The sequence below is a fragment of the Colias croceus genome, chromosome 29, assembly GCF_905220415.1.
Source record: "Colias croceus chromosome 29, ilColCroc2.1".
NCBI lineage: Eukaryota > Metazoa > Arthropoda > Insecta > Lepidoptera > Pieridae > Colias > Colias croceus.
In genome coordinates, this window is record NC_059565.1 from 4073063 (window position 1) to 4099627 (window position 26565).

The 26565-nt window shown below is 36.1% G+C and overlaps 1 protein-coding gene across 5 annotated transcripts in view; it reads left to right on the plus strand.

The window, feature by feature from the left end:
• The window catches only part of LOC123704247 (mitogen-activated protein kinase-binding protein 1), a 110235-nt gene that overhangs the window by 51813 nt on the left and 31857 nt on the right, over nt 1-26565 (plus strand). For all 5 annotated transcript variants that reach the window (XM_045652550.1, XM_045652553.1, XM_045652554.1 and 2 more), the window contains 18 exons: nt 1564-1655; nt 8072-8231; nt 10742-10810; nt 11337-11441; nt 11859-11969; nt 12534-12716; nt 12933-13093; nt 13611-13746; nt 14934-15098; nt 15504-15619; nt 16034-16244; nt 16672-16806; nt 17323-17433; nt 18227-18316; nt 18891-19021; nt 20201-20329; nt 20957-21079; nt 21672-21793. In XM_045652550.1, coding sequence (XP_045508506.1) covers nt 1564-1655; nt 8072-8231; nt 10742-10810; nt 11337-11441; nt 11859-11969; nt 12534-12716; nt 12933-13093; nt 13611-13746; nt 14934-15098; nt 15504-15619; nt 16034-16244; nt 16672-16806; nt 17323-17433; nt 18227-18316; nt 18891-19021; nt 20201-20329; nt 20957-21079; nt 21672-21793 — 2350 coding nt within the window. The remainder of the gene's footprint in view (nt 1-1563; nt 1656-8071; nt 8232-10741; nt 10811-11336; nt 11442-11858; nt 11970-12533; nt 12717-12932; nt 13094-13610; nt 13747-14933; nt 15099-15503; nt 15620-16033; nt 16245-16671; nt 16807-17322; nt 17434-18226; nt 18317-18890; nt 19022-20200; nt 20330-20956; nt 21080-21671; nt 21794-26565) is intronic.

Genomic DNA, 26565 nt, shown 5'->3' on the forward strand with positions numbered 1-26565 from the left:
TTTAATAGATATACATATATAGGTCTACCAGAATCTGATGGCATATTTATATTTAAGAAATAAAAGATTTTCATGTGGCAACTTATTTGACAACTATCAAATTGGTTGTCAAATTATTTGTCTTTTTTGTAGTTGATAAATAATTTTTAGGATTTAGTCTAAAAAATCTTCGAAAATGTCGAAAAAGCCGCTGTGATCACAAGCAAGAGGTGTTGTTTATAATGTGTATAGAAAAATATTTGATGAAGAAGGGTCAAACACATCACAATTTTCAATTTAGATGATTTTATTGGTAAATTGGACTTACCCGCTTTGATACTTTCAATTAAAAAATATTATATGTAGGTAAGTATAATATTGTTTGTTGATTGGAATATAATTTTATGAAAACTTATTACAGGAGTTTCCAATACGGCTATTCGTCAAGTCCAAGCTGTCCAAGTCAATTTTATAATGAGTGTATTTGTTAATACTAACGAAAATAAACATAGTTTTATTTTATTTTTATTTTATTTTATAAAAAATTATAAGCAGTCTAGTCTTCTATCGATATAACATCGATATTTTCACATGGCATAATGATAATGAACATACAAATATAGGTATGTGTAAATAATAATATGTATTACCTGTATAAAAGTAATATGTATATTATACATGTAAGTATGTACCTACATAATATTAAGTGGATATCTCATTATTAAGTACAGTATTGTCCACTCATGTAATGTGACTAATGATATTGAGAACAAACTAAAAAATAAGCAGTATCAAGATCGTTCAGTCCATTTTCCCTAGGGTTGCACACTCAAAATTTTGATTACCCTAATTGCCATCAGATTCTGGTTTACCTATACGTAACTATCTTTATTTCACCACGAACAGCGCAAGGCCCCCATGGCACCTGATAATGGACGATAACACGTGACGTCATAAACCTTTAGCAAATATACAGGTACAAGGTTGTGCTGGTTTTATGGTTCTAGATGTGAAATTATTGTTGTACTCATATGCATAAATTTGGAGTTCTTTTATGGTTTAAAGCTCTTTGAAAAATTGTTATCCAACCCGCCATCTAAACATTATTTTAGGTTGTGTAGATGGCCGCGGCATGCTGAATGACCATTAAGTAATATAATATGTATAAACAAAACAACATAACAAAATAATGTAATACAAAATACGTACCTAATAATGAAAAAAAAAACGAACTTAACTCATAGAATACAAACAACCGAAACCTTACTAACATTTTTATACTTATTTGAAACTTTTTTATGTTCTTATCTTGATATTTCTCTATATATATAGGACATCTATGTATTACGTGTTAATTGATATATGTAGTCATTCACCATGGTTGCCACGGGACGTTTTTATAAGCAAAGAAAAATATCCAATGTATAACACTCAGAAATAATGTAGTTTTCAAGCAATTACCTACTGCTCTACAAACATGCAATCAATTACATAGAGAAATTTTCAAAATGCCAGCAGTAATTCTCGAGATTTCTCTTCACAAGCTAATAAAACATAATTAACAGGGTTTCTTATTGTCCACAGATCAAATTGGAGACGGTGCTGGGTCTGACAGTGAGCAGCAATGCAGCGTTGGACTGCGATCCGAATACCGAACTGGTGGCGTATCCAGCTGGGTGTGTATTTATTTATTGTATAAGAATACCAGCTTTATTCAATCCATACTTGTACAGATTTTTATAAATGCAAAAGTAACTCTGTCTGTCTGTCTGTTACTCAATCACGCCTAAACTACTGAACCAATTTGCATGAAATTTGGTATGGGTATATTTTGATATCCGAGAAAGGACATAGGCTACCTTTTATTGCGAAATATGTACCACGGGCGAAGCCGGGGCGGACCACTAGTATTATATAAATACTGTAATGGAAATGAGAAAATCGCTCCGCTGCATTTACATCAAACGAGCGAATGCTCATTCTAACCCCACTATGTTAATTTCTTTTAGTGGAAAGTGTAAACAGAACTGAACAACACTGAATACGAGTTTTCGTTTACACTAAAAGATCACGAAAGAATGCTCTTGCTCTAGTTCTAGCTCTCGGTTCGGTTCGGTTTGATGTAAATACACCGTTTCGAGCTGCGACGTGACTGTTAATCTATACTTAATATTATAAAGCTGAAGAGTTTGTTTGTTTGTTTGTTTGTAAGCGCTAATATCGGGAATTTCTGGTCCGATTTAAAAATTATTTCGGTGTTAGAAAGCTCCGCTACGACCAATAGGAGTGGAGCCACGGGGGTGAAACCGCGCGGAGCAGTTAGTAATAAATAAACAGTATAAAAAAACTAAAGAAACACTACAATATTTGAAGCCATATCAACAAGAAAGCACGACAAGCGAAATCGTCATACAAACAAAGGAGTATAAAACCATTTCGATTACATATCTGTGCTATTTCTGTTCTAAAGTAGAACTTGACATTGACAGCAGAAAAAATGATCGAATTCAATGCATACTTGAGCAATAAGTAATACCAAAATACAAGACACAGCTCGAATAAATCTCGTCTCTGAGTTGTTAGAAAATACAAAGCAAACATAAAATATATAAGTAAAAACCTACAACATACGAACTCAAAGATTTTGCGAGTTTTCAGTTTGTATAATATCTTCCGCTAAAAAGTGCTCAACGCGGAAAACTGTTCACTTCAAAAAGCTCTCAAGTCTAAAGCAACACAATAAGAATGGCGCATTGACGTCAGCTTGCGATTGGATTAAAATAATTTCACTGGCTCGTTTAAATGTTCAATCTCGTTCAAGGGCTGACCCGGTGACCTGTGACCTGTGGAATGGCACAGATAATGTGATACGAGAGGATTGAATTGTAGATACGTAGGTAACTAATTGCTGTTAGGATTTGTGGTTTTTTTATCTAGTGAATTTATAAGTTGGGTTGCTTTGCTGATGTTGATTTTTATGATTTTTTTTCTTCTTCTTCTTCTTCTTCTCTTAATTAATGGCTCCACCCAATAAAAAGAGACTTCGATGATTTTTTTTATTAGTGAAGATATATTGACATTTGACAGTGTATACATATACAGATTTTTATAGAAGTACTCGGTTTTTATGAGATCTAAACATATTGCAGGATATGCAAAAATTTTCTTTTCAGCTATAATATATTCTAAGATCTTATTGCTAGCAGAAAAAATACCGTAGAGGTGACGCTACGTGAAAATCATGTAGAGGGCTGTTTTAAATATTAAATATTAGCATAATTTTGCAATAGGTAGGTATATCTGTAGTAGTATTAGTTAGTAACAATATGAAAGCGTCTCCTGCGCAGTTAGGTAGTCTCTGTCCATATTAGTCCACATAGCTGCAAATATTATTTCGGAAGTAAGATACATATATTCTTAAAAACGACAAACTATTGTTATCGAATATCAACTATTAAAGGTTATTGACCCATCAAATCGCACCTTTTACTACAATCAGGGGGAAATATTGATCCCGACGCGCCAGTCCACACCTAGGATGGGAGTGGTGTATTTTAAATTCACCCTTGTCATTTCATGATTATATAAAGGATAGTTCTATAAATGTAACAAGACTGGAATTAACTTATAAATAATAATAATAGTTTAAAAAAACTAAAAAACACGCTTTTTATAGAAAACCGAACTAAAAAATAGAAAATTTTATCAAATTAGTGTATTGTCATCGGTCCTCAATAAATCGACAAAGTTTGAACGAAATCTGGCCGTTTAAAGTGGGTCAAAATCGCGCCCAAAGAAGTCGGTTACAAACATACAAACATACAGGTGAAGCTAATATAAAGCGTGTAAAAAGTAATAGTATAGTCAAAGTATCGACGTTTATTAAACATATTAGTGCTTCTACAAGTGTTACGACTGTATTTATTGAAAACTAGCGGTCCGCCCCGGCTTCGCCCGTGGTACATTTTTACGTTTTCTCTCCATAAAAACCATCCTCGTACTTCAAGAAATGTAATAAAAAAAGAATTAACGAAATCGGTTCAGTTGTTCTCGAGTTATGCGCTTACCAACACATTTTGCGATTCATTTATATTATAAAGATTTGCTGTTTTTTGAAAATGAAAATTCTATATGACAGTAAAAATAAGTACATTTGAGACAAACAATAAATTAAAAAATGAGCATGTGATGTTAATTGCAGTTATAAGATAAATAAAACGATTAGAATCGTGTAAAGGGGGTACCTAGCTTAGCGTAAGTTGTTTTTGTACATAATAACCGTATTGCATCTAGACAAATAGCAGAAATGCTAAAGAATAGAATCCGCTATCGATACTAATTAGTTAATTACTAATTGACATAAGTTTATGACGTTTTGCTAATATTTCGGTTACACTACCAACGACGATGACGGCCACGACCAAAATTCTCATTCAGACGAAATTAGTTCAATTAAACTATTAAAACTTCCCGTTATTCCGGTCAGAATCGATAGCGGATTCTATTCTTTGGAATTTCTGCAGTTAGTCTAGAGGCCTTTGATTGTTTACATTATACAAATGACATAGAAATCTATACTAATATCAGACTAATATTATAAAGCTGAAGAGTTTGTTTGTTTGAACGCGCTAATCTCTGGAACTACCGGTCCAATTTGAAAAAATTATTTCGGTGTTAACTGTTAGATAGCCCGTTTATCGAGGGAGGCTATTACGTATATTATCACTCTAAGACCAACAGGAGCGTAGCCACGCGGGTGAAACCGCGAAGCTCAGCTAGTAAAAATCTAAAAACAAACTTTATCATCGTAATCACACACTTTTCAACCCTACGAAGGTATACGTAAAATTGTTCTCTTTTGTTTTTTACAAAATACCGCAACTTCGTTAAACTATGTCTACGACTGTGGTTTAAGGGAAACAATATTTAATACGGCGTTGTGAATTAAGCTATGGGTTCTGTGCTTTTATTATTTTATGAGTTAATTGATTTTATTTATAAATGAAGAGTTGATTATATAATTTTCTCTATGATAGTGGTAGAATTATTCCGTTTTGACGTTGACGGAGTTTTTGTCAACTGGGGCTGTATTATGACCTCTTATTTCCAGACAAATTACGCCGTGAATTGAACTGACTGGCAAATTCATATTATCATCGCAACAACCAGCCATGGTTCAATTGTTCAATTTAAGGCGTAAACTGTCTGGAAATAAATGGTCATAATACGGCCTCTGCATCAGAAAACAAAATAGGCTGATGATGATGTTGATGACACGTAGACAATAAATAGTTTTGCAATACCTACCTATACCTGCTTTCCGGTATTTCCTGCGTGCTTTGCTACTATTGCTTTTCTTGGTATGACCATGTGGTTGATGATGATGATGATGACACGTAGTCAAACGATAGTTTTACAATACCTACAACAATGAAAAACCATCTCCTGTTTAACTTCTCTGTTGTCGATTTGAAAACTAAACATAGCTCTTGTACTTATTCTAGGTTCCATTTAACGATATTAAAATGTGCGAAAATCAATTCAGGCAGAGCGTAACTCACCTAAACACAGCGACTATAGTTAAGTTAATTTCAACATTATGTAAGAAGCACATTAAAGCATATTAATCCAATCAATAAGAAAACCTTTCACCATAGAATTCATAGATGAAGTATTTCATACGGAACAATGTCGCGACAGTTCAACCACCCCGCCATGGTTGGTAACTTCCGCGCCTCCATGACTCATGGCGAAAAGTTATTTCGTACTTGGAGAACCTTGCGGAAATTTAAACCGATTTATTTCCGTCAGGGGATGTCAAGTGGTCGATAATTAACAATAATAAACAAAAGAGTGTGTGTCAAATGCATGGTAATGTCACGTGATGTGGTTTTAATGTATGCATTAGCATTATTTACTGTCAAATATGTATTCCGAAAGATTGTTAATTTTGTATGGAAATTAGATCTTGTAATCTCGCCGCTTATGCCCTGACTTCTATAATAGCCATTCGCTAAATCTATACTGTAGGTACCTAAATTATAATACAGAAACATCAAAGTATGGTTTCACAATTTGGATAGCGTATTTGTAAGTAAAAACAAATGATGTATGATGATATAGTTACGACAAAGTGTTTCAATTAGATACATTATCACTTAGTGTTGAAACCGGCACTAGTTCTTATAAAATAATATGATAGGTATACCTTTTAATGAAAATATAATAACACAAGAAAGGTCTCATAAACCTAATAAAATAATTATTAAGCATTTTCAGATTATTGAAATATACACGTTGCGTTAAGCCTTAATTACTCAATTAATATATTAAAAACTAGCTTACCGCCCGCGGCTTCGCCCGCTTTGTCTAAAACCTAATAAATTATATACAAAATCTTCCTCTTGAATCACTCTATCTATTAAAAAAAACCGCATCAAAATCCGTTACGTAGTTTTAAAGATACAAAAGGACATAGGGACAGAGAAAGCGACTGTGTTTTATACTATGTAGTGAAGAATAAAAAACATGCCTTAACTCATGAAATTATTGTATAGTCACTGATCCTTGATAAGTATGCAAAGTTTGAAATAAATCTGCCCGTTTAAAGTGGATCAAAATCGAGTCTAAAGAAGTCGGTTACATACAAACATACAGGAGAAGCTAATAAACTCAGCCCCCGGAATCACAGACACAATAGAAAATCTATTGTGTGATGTGTCGTGGTTAGATAGGGCCGCTCGGGGCTCAATGGGTTAAAAAATCCTAAATCGTAAATAAAAATATTTCTTAGAAATTTAAAAATCATGTTTTAAATACGTATCGATAAACAGGACATCACTAGTGAACTAATGGTGCAATAGGTCCAATAGAAATGTAAACGACGTCTGTTCCACGTACCAGGAATATATTATGTCCATCACGCTTCTGAATATTAACATAGGGCTATGATGGGTAAGGTAGCGCTGGGTGATGTGCGGAGCGATTAGCGGATAATCAATCAATCAAATCATTTATTTATTTCTCCTCACAATTACCAATCACGTAAATTAATCTATATTCTATATGCATACAAAATTATCAAAATATGTACTTAATAGAAATATAGTTTGGAGAGAAGTTTGTTACACATACAAACACACAAATACAAATACTGCAAATACAAGAAATAATAGATTGGTGTATATTATTGATAAGGTATAGGTTTCTATGATAAGCAAAGCGATTTGTAAATACAACGAGTTATTTAAAGGTAGTTGTGTTATACTTTTTTCGGATTGGCAATTTTATATGTATTTTCATACATGTATCTGTTAATAGTTAATAATTAAAAATATGCTAATTAGAACAAACCCAGAAGTTATGAACCTATCTAAACAAATATCAATTTTGCTAAGCGATAATCTCTCGCTAAGAGAAAATAAATATTAAAATCATTAGCATATTGACGTACCTTAAATAAAGGCTCCTTCCTGTACATCAACTGTACATGGTCCTATATTACCTTATATCAAATCCTAGTTCCTATTCGTAAGTTGAAATTTGAAACATATCTAATCCGTAGATGTATCTAAAATCTATCCTAGCAAATAATCGCTTACTCTTCCGCTCATTCATGAACATAACCACAATACCTAATTCGTATGTACGACAATTTCGTGTGTCTTTTCTCACGGCTACATACCATGAGACTTAACACTTGTTTGTGATTATGTATAGTGGTAGTATGGTGAATGTTTTGTTTAATCGTGTGGAATTTTGTGTTTAGACGATATGGCGAATTTTGCGTTGATTGGTTAGCATTAAAATATGTATTTTAACACTTAAAGTTGTTAACTAGACTACAGAAAAGTTTCTGGATAATAGCACCGCGATAGAGGTAATAATGTAAAGTAATGTTTTAGGCTAATTGACAAATTATACTGTGATGTAGTAATGTAAGTTCGCTGGGCATACATATTACGAAAGCGTTAATATTAAAAATAATATAAACATTAAATTTCAATTTGCTTTTTTTTTTTCATGTTTATTGTTAATTATTTGTTAATTTTATTTCATCATTCATACTAACATACAATCCCTCAAATTCCAGATGCACAGTGGTACTGTACAACGTGCGCAAAAACCGCCAATCGCACGTGCTGAACGCGTCACGCAAGAGCGTCACGTGCGTCGCGTTTTCTCCTGACGGCCGTTACCTAGCAACCGGGGAGTGTGGCCATGCGCCTGCCGTGCGAGTTTGGGATTTACAGGTAATTGTATATATGTCGTGGTCATATCGTAGATTTGATCATTTCATGATATGAGTGGCCATTTCACGAAATGGTCGCATATCGTGAAATGGCCAATTTAGTTTGGCCACATCATGATGTGGTTTGGGCAGATCAATGATAAGAAATCGTTTCACGATATGGCCAATTAACGCACGGTTTTTTCATGAAATGACCAAAATTATTTGATCATATCGTAAAATAGTTACATTAATCGTTGGTAGAGGCGCTGCAAGCTCTGTGTTTATGTGATAAGATGGCGGCCGCTGGCGAAAATTAAATTATTCGCAGTTAAAAACTTCATAATTCGTTTAATAACAATATTATGAAGAAAGTCATAGCAAAGAATTTACGACGAAGAGGTACGAGTACTATGGAAAATGTGGATATCTTATATGTATTTAAGAAAAAATGCGACTTAAATAAAATAATTTAAGAAACTACTACTATATTATTATAATTGTTTGTTTTTTAAGAAGCGATCCGCTTCTGGCACTCGCCGGCCGCTGCCGCGGCACGCTCGCTTTGCTCGCTCGGCTCGTGCGTTGTTTATCAAAGTGTAACCTAACCTAACCTAATTGTTTTCTATTGCAAAAACGATTCGATTCTGGCATTCGCCGGCCGCTGCCGCGGCACTAACTTAAATGACATTAAACAAGTTTTTAGAATATAGTTATTCTGAAATTTTTTAATATTTTATGGACTCTTTATATTTTATACGATCTGGCCAAATGTGGATGACCAAATCGTGAAACGTTGACGATTTAACGATCTGATCAAACTATGTTGGCCATTTCACGATATGCGACCATTTCGTGAAATGGCCACTCATATCATGAAATGATCAAATCTACGATATGACCACGACATATACATACAAATACATTTATTTCAGCGCCATCTAGCGGCGAGTAGTTGGAAATTAACCGTGTTTGATATAGCGTTTTTACTATTGTTTGATGGAAGTTTTGTTCTAGCGCCACCTAGCGGTGTGTAGCAACTGTTTTCAACATTGTGAATGCGATTGTTTTTAAATGCATGGAAACTTTTATTACTTGTCACTATATTATAATAATTTATAATTCAGATCTTAGATTACAAAATAAAAGACAGATGGAGCGTTGCCGAACTAAACCGAATGATTTATCGTCATTTTCAATAAAGCTATGTGTGCTGTCATTTCGTCGCTGCACTGTACGTACACGGTGCTTCTGTGTGCGTGTAATGTTACCGGATATAGAAAAATTTCCCAAATTTTTCCCCGACTACGGAAAAAAGAGTGTTATGTTTTTCGAGTTTATGTATGTATTTGTATGTATAATATTTCTTTGACACGCCCTGTAGTATAAACCGTAGGACCGATTTTGAGACGTGAGGTTTCATTGCAATCATCTGAATTATTATGTTAGTGGCGGTAGTGACGTAGGCTATATACATAAATTACCAGTCAAGTTTTAATTTTTATATTAATATAATTTCGGGTTTATGATTTTTTTTTTTGTAATATTGTAAAAATTCTTTTATTATATAAAGAACCTGCCTACTAAAGTTATATATGGACAAAATAATAACATAAAAAAAAAGTTTCAATATTAACTACTTATAATTTTTTATTTTTCAAAATATATGAATGCGAATAGCGATAGTTTTTAGTCGAGAATACGGGACATTTTATTTTCATCATGGAGTTCACATAAATTAAATCGCTAGCGAAAACGACTATGACGTTTTTAAGCTTTATTAAAGTAACAAAATAATGTATTACGCTTATTAAAATAATCTAATAATGATCATGAACCTTTAGTGCACTATACAAATAATCACATTCACGATCGAAAAATCCAACAGCATTACCCTGAAGATCTTTTAACCAATTTACCGTTTTACCAATAAAAATGGCAAATTCATTTTCAAAATACTGGCAACATACGTTGAAGTTTTGTATTCCTTCATATCTGTAAAATTATTATTCGTATAAAGAAATAAATCAGCCAAATAATCTACAGAAAACCTGTGAAACGATGTTTCATCTTTTTTTTTGTTTTCGGGAACAAATTTTACAGCGTTTTATTATCACAAGACTGCATTTTTTTACTAAAATTGCAAACCCTTTTTGACGTATTGCATGACACTATATGCGCTATAGCACTGGTGCAGCGACGTATTTGCTTTTGATTTCGTATTTTCTTTGACAAGGGCGACGGGCGGTTGTCATGCTCCATCTGTACTATATTTTGTAATCTAAGATTCAGATATACAGAAATCGTGTTAGAGTATTCAATTCAATTAAAATTTGTACAAAGGGCTTTTTGTTAATAAATAAAAACAAAAATCTTACAATACTTTTCAATATTGACAAAGTATTACATCGATACTATATTTTAACATTACAACATATTAACGATAACAGTATTTTTGTTTCCATTATGTGTTTTTATCGTATTAATAAACTTTGAACATAATTAACTACAATAAATAATTATTATTTCCAGGATCCCAGTCAGTCTGGTGCAGTTCAGATAGCGGAATTTCCTGGTCACACTCATGGAGTTAATTGTGTGGTAAATTATCTATATATTCTTTAAAGAAGTTGTAATTTGTAAACATGCGTTAATACTTAATATAAACAGTTTGATACTAACATAATTTTTTGTAATAAAATAATTATGATAAACAATTTAAAGATGAAATAAATAAATAAATAGATTAAGCACAGCTTTATAGGCTTGTATCGTTAATTTTTGCTTTTGATTAATTATTATACCTCATAAAAATATAAATATCAGTGCCTTGCTTTTAATTAATAAGAAATAAAATTTATTTTGCGTTATCCCACGACCTTCATACATTTCCTTTCCTACCAGGTTGCCTGGTAGAGATTGCTGTTCAGCAATAAGGCGCAATTTTGTACAAATGAGGCCTCTTTGTGATATTGTTCTTTTTTTCTGCTTTATCCATTCATGTTGGTACAATGAAGTATAATAAATAAATAAAAATTACTTTACGTACTTTTAGTAAGACACATTAAACTCAATATCATGATACTTTGTAACCTAAAACCTACTTATAAAAATCTATTTTTTCCAGGCATTCTCCACATCGTCCAAATACCTAGTATCGGTGGGATCGCAACATGACATGATAGTCAATGTGTGGGATTGGAGAGCTAATCTGAAATTGGCTAGCAATAAGGTATGTATGACGTCAAATAAACTAGGCTAATTATAGTCTTTCTCAAAAATTGTCCGAAGCAAAACTCTGCCTATGTGTCTATTAGGCAGAGTTTTGTTATCAGCGGTATAATAAAATTCGTATAGAATAAGGTGTCAATTTGGGTATTTTTATTTACAGAATCATGAAATTTCACATTTGCTTCATTTTTCCCATTTGCTTCATTTTTTTAAATGTTTGATTGAAACATGAATATCATCGAAATGTGAATAATAGCATGAAACGATATTGGAAAAATTTGATTTACTTTTCCTGTATCCCAGCACCAGTCTTATAATAACAAAAAATGTTAATTTTGTGACAAATAAACATAATAATATCACCAATTATATTATTATCCACAATTTTTTTATTAATATGTAAATCTTTATATTTCAGGTATCATCCCGTGTAAAGGCGGTCAGTTTCTCGGAGAGTGGAAATTACTTCGTCACGGTTGGCTTCCGGCATGTCAAGTTCTGGTATTTGGAATATTCTAGGAATGCGAAGGTGAGTTATGAATATTTGTATTTGTATGGATTATGGACAATTATAATGAAATTGTTTAAAAATTCGTAATTCTCAATTTGAGCATGAATTAATAAAAAATTGGTAATATTATCTAATGATTTGTTATAACATATCTAATGTACTAATATTCAATTAAACAATACTAGTAGTTTCTTTTATGTTAAAATTATGCACAACATAATCAAACGCCTTAGACCGATCAGAACATAATATTTTTTGTAACATTTTTATTGAAAATTACTGGTACATATTTCGCAATAAAAGGTAGCCTATATCCTTTTTCGGGTATCAAAATATCTTCATACCAAATTTCATGAAAATTGGTTCAGTAGTTTAGGCGTGATTCAGTAACAGACAGACAGAGTTACTTTCGCATTTATAATATAAGTATGGATAAATAAAATAATATTTTATTACGTGTCGATATCAAGGGTCGGTGACAATATAATAATTTCATGAGTTTAAGCTTGTTTTTTAGTTTTTTAACTACATTCCAGCCCAATTGAAGCGTATTTTAACCATTTCAATTGAAAAACATTCCAGTTCAAAGAGCCTGTTCCACTCATGGGTCGGTCCGCCATACTCGGCGAGCAGAAAGACAACGAGTTCTGCGACGTTGTATGTGGTCGGGGAGAATGCGCCGGTAGTACGTACGCGATCACACGCGGCGGGCTGCTGTGTGAGTTCAATGAGAGGAGACTGTTGGATAAATGGGTGGAGTTACGGGTGAGCATATACAGACACACACACATACATATACACAGATACGGCACAGACACAGAAACAAATACACAATTGAAACAGCAAAACATATACGGACACCTCAGGCGGACACAGAAGAGATACAGAAATAAACCATAGAAAATCTGACAGTAAAATGACAGAAAAAACTAAGAAAACTTACACATAAAACCCTTTTAACCAAATCACCTTTTCTTCCAGACAACAAGCGCGAACTGCATGGCCATCGGCTCGAACTACATATTCGTTGGTTGCGCGGAGGGCATAGTGCGGTGTTTTGCCCCGGATTCATTACGATATGTCACCACTTTGCCCCGGACGCACTATTTAGGGGTCGATGTGGCCCAGGGCACGAATATTAAGTAAGTATTTTATATAATATACTAGGTATATAATATATTGCATATCTTTACGAACGTACTAACAACGAAACGCTCTACGCCTGTTAGCACTAAAATAATTTGATATAGTATTCGTTTTATGTAAATGCACCGTAATAATATTTCATATTATTTTCTGTCGCATGTTCAGCCAGCCTAAAATAATTTGACATATTGACATATTATAGCATTTGTTTGATGTAAATGAAACATAATAATACTGACCGGTTGGCTTGGTTGGTAGTGCTGCCTTCCAAGTCAGAGGTCGTGGGTTCGATTCCGACCCGGGGCAAATATTTGTGTGATGAACATAGATGTTTGCTCTATGTCTGGGTGTTGATTATCCATATAAGTATTTATTTCAAATTATATATATGTATGTCTATCAGCCATCTGGTTTCCATAACACAAGCGAAAGCTTAGTACGGGATCAGAACGTGCCGTGTGTGAAAATTGTCCTGAAATATTTATTATTATTAACACTCCATATTATTTTCAGTCACATGTTCAGCCAGCCTCCAAACGCAAGGTATCCAGATGCAATCGCACTTACATATGACGAGAGGAATCACAAACTGACGTGTGTGTACAACGATCATAGTTTGTATGTCTGGGACGTTAGGGATATCAAACGGGTGAGTTGGGTTTGATGCGGTTGTTAGATATTGATAGGGGTTATATACTAGCTGTGCCCTGCGGCTTTACCCGCAGTGCTCCACTTCTGTTGGTCTTAGCGTGATATATCATCACTCTTAGACCAACAGAAGTAATAAATGAATGGGCTATATAACACCCAAAAAATTTTTCAAATCGGACCAGTAGTTTCTGATATTAGCGCCGTCAAACAAACAAACTCTTCAGATTTATTATATTAGTATAGATTGATAGTTGTTTGTTTAGATTTGGAAGGTGTTTTGAGAATTTAGATGCTTTATATAAATACTTTTATGTTTAAAGTTCGATTCCAAATTTACAAAATCTAAATGAATACATGTAAAATAATACAGTTTAAAGAATTAATTTCTGTAAATTGCTGATTATTTACATGAACACTTATGTTATAAAGGGGGAAGATTTGTATTTTTGTTTGTCGAATGAACTCAAAATTTCTATCAATCTTAAAAAAAAATCCGTAGATCCTTAAAAAATAAATACATAGAACATCAAAGTATCTTATACTTTGATGTTCTATGTATTTATTTTCTATTATCTTCTTTCTTGTTAAATGTATTTTCTATTTTCTTCTTTCTTGATGTTCCATACTTTTACTGTAAGAAAGCTGCACTTTATCAAATGTATCTACTATAAATTCAAAGAAACAGTATGAATGAATATTTACATACAGTAATAATTTACTTCTTAATCTATTCCGACAATTTTTACATCAGTTTTCTTGATATAACTATATAAATTTATAAAGAACTAGTGGTCCGCCCCGGCTTCGCCCGTGGTACATATTTCACAATAAAAGGTAGCCTATGTCTTTTCTCGGGTATCAAAATATCTCCACACCAAATTTCATGCAAATTGGTTCAGTAGTTTAGGCGTGATTGAGTAACAGACAGACAGACAGAGTTACTTTCGCATTTGTAATATTAGTATGGATAGAAAAAATTCGATCACGCAGCGGGATAGAAAAAATTTCGCGCCAAACCAGGGATGCCTGACCAACTCGGCCACTCGTGACCCGCCAGAGCGATCGAATCTATTCTATTCTTTATAAATTTATATTTATAAAGCATTTGAATGCCATAAAACCAAAAATATCAAATTCAACAAGCTTATAATTTTATTCCAACTTTTTCCCCCTTTTTTATTCCAGGTGGGCAAATCCCACTCCGCGCTATACCACTCAGCCTGTATATGGGGTGTAGACATGGTGGGGGCAAATGGACCCCTACCGGCCGGCACGTTCCTGACCTGTTCTAGCGATGACACAGTGAGGTTGTGGAATTTGAGACCGGAACAACCGAATATTTATAGCAATGTGAGTATTAAAAACAGAAAAATAGAAAAAATCGTAAAAAACTGGAAAAATTCGAAGAAAAAAATCAAGTAATTGCGGGTAGATTGTTATCAACATTTACAGCAATGTGGGTAGTTTTCGGAAAAAAATCTAATAATTGCGGGTAGATAGATATTTTTAAGTAAGTTGATGATGAGGTTCAAAAGTTGAAGATAATAAGGTATTTTCGTGTTATATTGTTATTAGTGTGTGATAATCGGAATATTTTTGAAAAATATTAGTCAATTATGTTATTCCTAGTCAGTTCTAAATGATAAGTTAAAACAGCCTTGACTACTGTTTATTTATTTATTTTAAATCGTGTTTTATGTTTTGATGAATATTTAGAACGTAAAAACTTGTTCAAACAAAACATTTTCATTCCAGGAATTGAACAAAGTGTTATACATAGATCCCGAGCTAAAATTCCTAAAGGACGTCGATTTAACGGCTACGAGTGATCGAGATAAATCCAAGACGTATGATGATAAAATTGGTGTGAGGTATGTGAATTATTTATATTTTATTTTTAAGCTTTGTATACATTTGTTTAGCAAGAACGTTGAATCAACTTGTTGCTGGGAACATTTCTTAATTATAGTTAGTGAAAACATTTAAATTTGCCAGCAACATTGATCAATGGTTGATTAATTAATCACTGTCAATACAATTTAGACAGGGTTTAACTTTAAGCGCGGGTTCACGTTAATCTGGTTTTCTCGTATTTCACATAGACAACTATTAAAGTGCCAGATCCTTGGTGACAAAACCCTGAAATCGTTTAAATCGTTTATTTGCAAGTAAACATGGTATACATAGGTGTTATGATACATTATGACAGCATGTCTAGCCGTAATTCAACGGCTTTAAATAAATAAAGATTTGAAAAAAGATATATTATTAATTTTTATCTTTAGATGTGTCCGTGTATCCCCGTGCGGCAAGCACATCGCAGCCGGAGACCGAGCCGGCAACATCTGGATCCACTCCAGCACTGGAAGTGGAACACCAGCTCACACGCTGGAGGCCCATGATGCGGAGGTGCTGTGCTTGGAGTACTCGGAGAGGCCGAGGCTGCTGGCTTCAGCGTCCCGGGATAGGCTGATACACGTGTTCCTGGTGGATAAGGTGGGTGGAACATCAGGTCACATACAATTCTTATAGTTCCAGAAAATATGGTGTTAAATATTCACAGACAACATTTCTTACTTAGAAAAAGTAACAGTGTTCATAGATATCACATTATCCCGTAGGGTTACAGTATTTATAGACATAACTTTACCCCGTAGAAAAGGCAACTTCCTTATCGATTTGTTCAATACATACATATTTATATACAATTTACCTTTCTCAATATTTTTAATTGCCACGGTTACCAAATCCTCCATAATTTATCAAATTCTAGGGTTACCAAATACTAAAAACTGTTCAATTATCTTATTAATTATATTACATATTTATGTATAATTTATGGTACATTTATATTGGCAACACTGTTTGATGATGATGATGATGATTTCCAGACAGTTTACGTTTTTATCTTTTCCAATTTCAGGGTTACCAAATCCTCCAAACGTTAGACGAACATTCCTCATCAATAACAGCTGTGCGATTCCTTAGCTCAAGCAGTGGATTACAAATGGTGTCCTGTGGAGCGGACAAAACCATACTGTTTAGGCAGTTGAAGACGGTATGTTGATTTTAATTATTTCTTTTTCAATTTAATATACCACAAATACATATTTACAAGTAAAATATTTATCAATTTAAATATTTACCAGTTACTATCACTACATAGTATAAAACAAAGTCGCTTTCTCTGTTCCTATGTCCCTTTGTAATCTTTAAAACTACGCAACGGATTTTGATGCGGTTTTTTTAATAGATAGGGCGATTCTCGAGGAAGGTTTTAGTATATAATTTATTAGGTTTTAGATAAAGCGGGCAAAGCCGCGGGCGGTAAGCTAGTACATATCACGCGTGAACGGGTGGACCGATTTCAATAATTATTTTTTTATTATATTCCTTGAAGTTCGAGGATGGTTCTTATGTAGAGAAAACGTAAATATGTACCACGGGTGAAGCCGGGGCGGACCGCTAGTTAGAGTAAAATTATGAAATAATAATATTGATCGATTTAATATATTCGTTTAGTAATTTTCGGTTCATAATTATGTTATAATTACCTTATAATTCACAATTTCAGACGCAAGACGGTAGTTACCAATTTGCAAGAGGTCAGAACGTATCTGGTAGAACTACGCTCTATGATATGGAGGTGGATGCTGGAGGCAGGCATATACTTACTGCTTGTCAGGTAAATATTGTTTATTTATTAATCTATTCTTAATATTAAAAAGCTGAAGAGTTTGTTTCAACGCGCTTATCTCAAGAACTACTGGTCCGATTTGAAAAATACTTTCGGTGTTAGATAGCCCATTTATCGAGGAAGCCTATAGGCTATATATCATCTCGCTAAGACCAACAGGAGCGGAGCCATGCGGGTGAAACCGCGGAGCACAGCTAGTAATGTATAAAATAAGAAAAAGAATATAATTTGTAAGGTATTGTACAAATATCATGGAGAAAAATGCAAAATATGGTGATGTTTTAATTTGTATTGCTTTAAAGTTTAAATATGATCTGGAAATGTTTGTGAAATCTAAAGGATAAATGAAAAATAATTTTCTTTATACAATCATTATTTTGTGATTTTTAACACTGCAGAGTTAACTATAATTTTTATTCACAAAAGTTTCTGTTAGCTTTTGAAAAAGACGAATTATCGTATTAACTAATCATCCTTTTGAATTATTAAAATGTAGAATGTAGATAGTATATATGTCGTGGCCATAACGTAGATTTGCTCATTTCATGAAATGGCAAACATAGTTTGATCAGATCATTAAATCGTCAACGTTTCACGATTTGGTCATCGACATCTGGCCAAACTAAATTGGCAATTTCATGAAATGAGCAAATCTACGATATGACCACGACATATATACGTATTTATATGTTCTAAAACATTTTTACTATCACAATTATGGGCACTTTCCATTCCTGTTTACATTTTAACTTATAAATAAATAAAATATATATAATTACAGGATAGAAACGTTCGCGTATACAGTGCAGCTCACGGGCGTCACACTAAAACCTTTAGAGGCACTACCGCTGAAGATGGTACTTTGATAAAGGTAAACGAAATAATATTTTTTTTTTTTTAGTAAAACTTCAAGGTCGCGACATGGCAATACCGTCACGTCATGGAGTAAAGCGACGTTTTTTGTATCTTCTTGCCAAAGAAGTTTCACTTCTGACACGTGTGCTCGACACACACGCTCTTTTCTTTTTAATGTGTGTATCGAAATGGAGGGAAAACATTGACTTTGACAGCTGTCAGAATATGTGTAATATCAATATTTTTTTCATGATACTGTGTCTCAAAAAAGTGACTCAAAAAATTCATAATATTCATTCAAATAATCGAAAGAATATTAGCGTAGAAATAATATTAACTTTTTCAAAATGACGTTTTTAAGTAAATTGCAAGCTTAATTTTTGTTTCTTTTAAGCTATTGCATAGCTTCTATCGCGGGCCTTGAGCGCGGGGACCGAATCGAGAAATTCCGTAACGAAAAAACCTCACGCTCACGCTCCGACGGGCGGAGGTGTGGCTTGAAGGCATAGCATGCAATAGCGCAACCGCCCCAGTGCCCGAGTGACACACGCCGTTTTTATATTTTTTATCATTTTTAATCTATTTTTCAGGTGGCACTAGACAGCAGTGGTATATACCTAGCAACATCGAGCACAGATAAAATATTAAGTGTGTATGATTATTATTCTGGCGAGTGTATGGCAACTATGTATGGACATTCCGAAATTGTTACCGGTTTGAGGTAAGAAAAATGGTTTAAAATCTATTTATTTAGTTACTAGCTGTGTCTCGCGGCTCCGCTCCTGTTGGTAATTTTTTTTTCGCGATCTCTTAATACAGAGCTTATGTTACTCAGTAATGATTATTATCGAAAAAAAAAATACAGATTTCGATGATTCTTTTTTTATTATATTCCTTGAAGTACAAGGATGGTTCTTAAGTAGAGAAAACGTAAATATGTACCACGGGTGAAGCCGGGGCGGACCGCTAGTGTGAATTTTTTTTATAAAAAGATATTTTTCTTAAATCTATACTAATATTATAATGCTGAAGTTTGTTTTTTTTTGTTTGAACGCGCTAATCTCGGGAAATACTGGTCCGATTTGAAAAATTATTTCGTTGTTAGATAGCCCATTTATCGAGGAAGGTTATAAGCTATATATCATCTCGCTAAGACCAACAGGAGCGGAGCAATGCGGATGAAACCGCGGAGCACACCTAGCTACAATAAAGAGTAATAAATAATTTTTTTGAGAAATAAATGTCTTAAACCGTAAAGTGTAATAAATAAATATACTTGCTTCATATATTTATTTACATATTTTGAAGTCTTTAATTATTCCTTCCTATACTATTGTGAATATACAGGGTTACTTTTAAAACACCGGCAACCTCGCAGGACAAGATAGCTAACATCATAAGCAAAAACATTTGTTCTACGACTTTTGATAATTTGTTAGATTTTATTTTCATACAAAAATAAATATTCATTTAATTTTCCGTTTGGATATTATAAACTCTACGCCTCCCAAAAATTACGTAAACAAGAAGCGAACGAAAAGTTTAAAAGAAAAGTTTAAAAAATCATTTAAAAATAATTTATTGCGTTATGCCAAAATTCGTAGAACAAATGTTGTTACTTATGATGTTAGCTATCTTGTCCTGCGAGGTTGCTGGTGTTTTACAAGTAACCCTGTATATTATATTTCTACATAATCTCATACATATTCTTACTTATTATATTATCCTCTGCCCTATTCCTCTCCTCTAACTAACTTCCTTCCCTACGTCTGGTTGTCTGGAAGACATCGCTATTTAGCGATAAGACCGCCATTTGTTTTATTTTTTAATTAGATTTAGTTTCTAGTTAAGTTATTTCAGAGTAATAAAGTATGAATAATAAACACATATACCTTCACAGGTTTACACCAGACTGCCAACACGTGGTATCAGCAAGTGGCGACGGGTGCATATTCGTGTGGCGCGTGCCTCACGACATGGTGGTCACTATGCGGGCGAGACTCGCGCAACAGGCGATACGGATGGGCAGGTATACACTTACACTTACACATACACTTACACTTACGCATCCACTTACACTTACATACACACTTAAACTAACACACACTTAAACTTACACTTACACTTACACATACACTTACACATACACATACACATACACTTACACTTACACTTAAAAAATACACTTACACATACACATACACTTACACTTACACTTAAAAAATACACTTACACGTCGGCGAATACATGAAAGTAACATGATATGATAGAACCATAATAAACTGTGTGAGGGCGAAACTCGCTGAACAGGCGATACGGATGTGCAGGTGAGGTGTTGGGGGTGTTAGGGGGTGCGGCTGTTTAGAGGGAAAATGTTGTTCAAATTGAGAAAGTACGTACCCTACATATCTATTATGTTTTGTACCCTAATGTAGTAGGGTACAAAACCATAAACACAAGTATGTAATATGTAGTAAGTACGTGAAAGTTACTGCACGAAATCGAATTCAGTTCACAGAATCGATTAAAAACATAACTCAAGACATGATGTTTACATATAAGCCATTTAATATATCTTTTACAGTACCAAAAAATATTTTTTCTGCTTATAAAACTACTATGTATAATAAATATTAACGAATAACTTATTTTACAGGAAAGTAACACCGTCAAACGGTATGTCAGGCTTGGAAAGCGAAACAGATTCGCACCTGGGCTCCCCGCCGCGGGAAATACCGAATGACGATAAATTCGCAGCGCCCGTTGTACCGGACTATACGTAAGTTATATATCTATACTAATATTATAAAGCTGAAGAGTTTGTTTGTTTGAACGCGTTAATCTCGGGAACTACTGGTCCGATTTGAAAAATTATTTCGGTGTTAGATAGCCCATTTGACGAGGAAGGCTATAGGCTATATATCATCAGGAGCGGAGCAATGCGAGTGAAACCTCGGGGCATGATATAATGTTTAAGAAATGTGAGATTTATGAAGAAGGCCAAATTAAGTACTTTGGAAAGTGTTTTTTTGAAAATATTTGATTGTAAAGCGATATTTGTATCAATCTTTTCCTGTGAATTTGAATTCTATTGTTTTATATTCTTTCGCATTTATTAAACTGTGTTATCTAAACAAAACAATTTTTTTTAATCATGTGCAATTTTTCCATATATTTATGAATAGTTTTTAAAACTACCGCTGAATGTCGCTACTAACAAGAGATAGTTATTCCATTTAAAGATAATATAACAAATATGCGGTTTTAATAACAATTTCTCAGAAATACAGTAACACATAATAATACCTTATCAATGAATTCTAAAATATTTAATACTTATTAACCGACTTCTTTTAACAAAAAACTTTCAGGTTACGCATAGGTCGTCTACCATCATGGGCTAAGAAGAGTCTAGGTGATGACGTCAGCACTCCCGCCACACCACCTGATCCCGCGCCGAGGGGAAAATGGGCTTCGAGGGTTTTACCTGCAGGTATTACTTATTGTATTATAGTCGAGCCAATTTAATAGGCAACATTTGACGTCTATCAATTTTATCTTCGAAGAGAGGTAACCTGCTTAAAAACATCGATTAAAGTGTATTAATCGATACGGATTTGAAACATTTGTCAATCGAATTTATTAATTTATGATGATTTTTATTCACAAGTTATCAATGCATTCGATTCTAGATGTCAGATTTCGATTTTTTGAGTAACGTCTCTAGCATTTAAAAAGAAAAAAGGTTTATTGACACAAAATTGTAGCGACGTCAGTTCTTCAATTCAGAAATTGTTTATTATGTTTAGGATGGTTTATCAGTAAAATGAAATCTTAAAATAACTTGTATCGGTCATTATTATTATAAATATGTAATCGTAATTGAAAAAACTTAAGCAAATGTGCAGTTCTAACAAAACGAAATATCATGTTATTCTATGTCGTCGTTACTAGGTTACGTTGTTGAATTTTGTTGAACTGTCAAATGTTGCCTATTAAAATGGCTCTACTATCTGGGGGTCTGGGGGCACGGTAGTGCCCCCGCCAAGACTAGCCAAAGAAGAAAGCGAAGCGCACGGGCACTACCTATCTTTTCTCGAAGCGTTTCGACGTTTTTTTGAACCCTCATAACTTGGGTTTGGATTATGCTAGATCAACAAAATTTTCGGGATATATTGTCAATAGCGGACTTATTAAACATATTAAGTTTTAATTACATTAGCTTTTATATTTCAGATTTTATTTATATCTAAAAAACGCTAATTTCGTCACTGACTCACTGATGATCATCAAAATTCTTAAGGTATTTCCTAATGTCCTAGAAAGCTGAAATTTTGTATGTAAGCTAGTATTAGCACACAAACAACAAAAAAATTATAAAACTTGTAACTTTCATCCCCCATCCCCTTAAACTAGGGGATGGGAGTTTGTATGAGACCTGTAATTTTAAATTAAATTTTGATGACGCTAGAGGTCTAATATAATAATCTAAAACTTGGTTCCCCTAGATATATATATGTATAGGTACTCCTTGTTAAAAAAAATATTTAAAAATTTAATCGACATATATCGAGACATATACTTCAGATCAGATCATATAAATATGAATAGAAGTGTTGCGAACGTCTCCTGCCTCTTACGTCCACACAGTAGCTAAAAATAAAAAAAAAAATTAAGAATAAGAAAAAATAAGAGAGTGGGCTATAAAAAAAGGCGTCTCTGATGTGCAAGAAATACACCCCAAAAAAAAAAGAAAAAAATATAAAAATTTTTTGTTACAAACAACTTACAAAAAGAAATGAAATCCCACCAAAAACATTTTCATGTAAAATGTTGCCAACCCGAGCCCATAAATATGACTCGCACTGTCAAAAAGTTATCAGATCTAATGTAGAGCCAAGCTTCTAAACACTACACGCCCTAACTCTACAAGGCCTAACTTCACAAACTCTACACCTTAGTCAAAATATGTGGCTGACCGACCACCGACACAGACACCGACACAGACACAGACACCGACACAGACACCGACACAGACACAAACACAGACACAGACACAGACACAGACACAGACATAGACCCAGACACCAACACAGACACAGACACAGACACCGACACAGACACAGACACAGACACCGACACCGACACCGACACAGACACAGACACCGACACCGACACAGACACAGACACCGACACCGACACAGACACAGACACCGACACCGACACAGACACAGACACAGACACAGACCCTGACACTGAAACTGACACAGACACTGACACAGACACATACACAGACACTGACACTGACACTGACACTGACACTGACACTGACACTGACACAGACACAGACACCGACACAGACACCGACACAGACACAGACACCGACACCGACACAGACACCGACACCGACACAGACACAGACACCGACACAGACACCGACACCGACACAGACACAGACACCGACACCGACACCGACACAGACACAGACACCGACACCGACACCGACACAGACACTGACACTGACACTGACACAGACACCGACACCGACACAGACACCGACACAGACACCGACACAGACACCAACACAGACACAGACACCGACACAGACACAGACACAGACACTGACACTGACACTGACACTGACACTGACACTGACACTGACACTGACACCGAAACAGACACCGACACCGACACCGACACAGACACAGACACAGACACCGACACAGACACCGACACAGACACCAACACAGACACAGACACCGACACAGACACCGACACAGACACAGACACAGACACCAACACAGACACCGACACAGATACAGACACAGACACAGACACAAACACAGACACAGACACTGACACTGACACTGACACTGACACTGACACAGACACCGACACAGACACAGACACAGACACAGACACAGACACAGACACCGACACAGACACCGACACAGACACTGACACAGACACCAACACAGACACAGACACCAACACAGACACCGACACAGACACCGACACAGACACCAACACAAACACAGACACTGACACTGACACTGACACAGACACAGACACAGACACAGACACCGACACAGACACAGAGAGAGTTGCAGACACAGACACTGACACAGACACCAACACAGACACCGACACAACACCGACACAGACACCAACACAGACACAGACACCGACACAGACACAGACACCGACACCGACACAGACACAGACACAGACACAGACACCGACACAGACACCGACACCGACACAGACACCGACACCGACACAGACACAGACACAGACACAGACACTGACACTGACACAGACATTGACACTGACACTGACACAGACACCGACACCGACACAGACACAGACACCGACACTGACACAGACACAGACACCGACACCGACACCGACACAGACACAGACACTGACACCGACACAGACACAGAGAGAGATACAGACACAGAGACAGACACAGACACTGACACCGACACCGACACAGACACCGACACCGACACCGACACAGACACCAACACAGACACCGACACTGACACAGACACCGACACCGACACCGACACCGACACAGACACAGAGAGAGATGCAGACACAGACACAGAGACAGACACAGACACTGACACCGACACCGACACAGACACCGACACAGACACAGACACTGACACTGACACTGACACTGACACTGACACAGAGAGAGATGCAGACACAGACACCGACACAGACACCGACACCGACACAGACACAGACACAGACACAGAGACAGACACAGACACAGACACAGACACCGACACTGACACTGACACTGACACTGACTCTGACACAGACACAGACACCGACACAGACACCGACACAGACACCGACACCGACAAAGACACAGACACCGACACAGACACAGACACAGACACAGACACAGACACCGACACAGACACCAACACAGACACCAACACAGACACAGACACCGACACAGACACAGACACAGACACAGACACGGACACAGACACATACACAGACACAGACACCGACACAGACACTGACACAGACACAGACACCGACAGCGACACAGACACCGACACCGACACCGACACAGACACCGACACCGACACCGACACAGACACAGACACCGACACAGACACAGAGAGAGATGCAGACACAGACACAGAGACAGACACAGACACTGACACCGACACAGACACCGACACCGACACAGACACCAACACAGACACCGACACTGACACAGACACCGACACAGACACAGACACCAACACAGACACAGACACCGACACAAACACAGACACCAACACAGACACAGACACAGACACCGACACAGACACAGACACAGACACAGAGAGAGTTGCAGACACAGACACAGAGACAGACACAGACACTGACACCGACACAGACACAGCCACAGACACCGACACCGACACCGACACAGACACAGACACAGACACAGACACCGACACAGACACAGACACCGACACAGACACAGAGAGAGTTGCAGACACAGACACAGAGACAGAGACAGACACAGACACTGACACCGACACAGACACAGCCACAGACACCGACACTGACACCGACACAGACACAGACACTGACACAGACACAGACACCGACACCGACACAGACACAGACACCGACACAGACACCAACACAGACACCAACACAGACACAGACACAGACACTGACACTGACACTGACACTGACACAGACACAGACAGACACAGACACAGACACAGACACAGACACAGACACAGACACAGACACAGACACAGACACAGACACAGACACAGACACCGACACCGACACCGACACCGACACCGACACCGACACCGACACCGACACCGACACCGACACCGACACCGACACCGACACCGACACCGACACCGACACCGACACAGACACAGACACAGACACAGACACAGACACAGACACAGACACAGACACCGACACAGACACAGACACAGACACAGACACAGACACAGACACAGACACAGACACAGACACAGACACAGACACAGACACAGACACAGACACAGACACAGACACAGACACAGACACAGACACAGACACAGACACAGACACAGACACAGACACAGACACAGACACAGACACAGACACAGACACAGACACAGACACAGACACAGACACCGACACCGACACCGACACCGACACCGACACCGACACCGACACCGACACAGACACAGACACCGACACCGACACCGACACCGACACCGACACCGACACCGACAC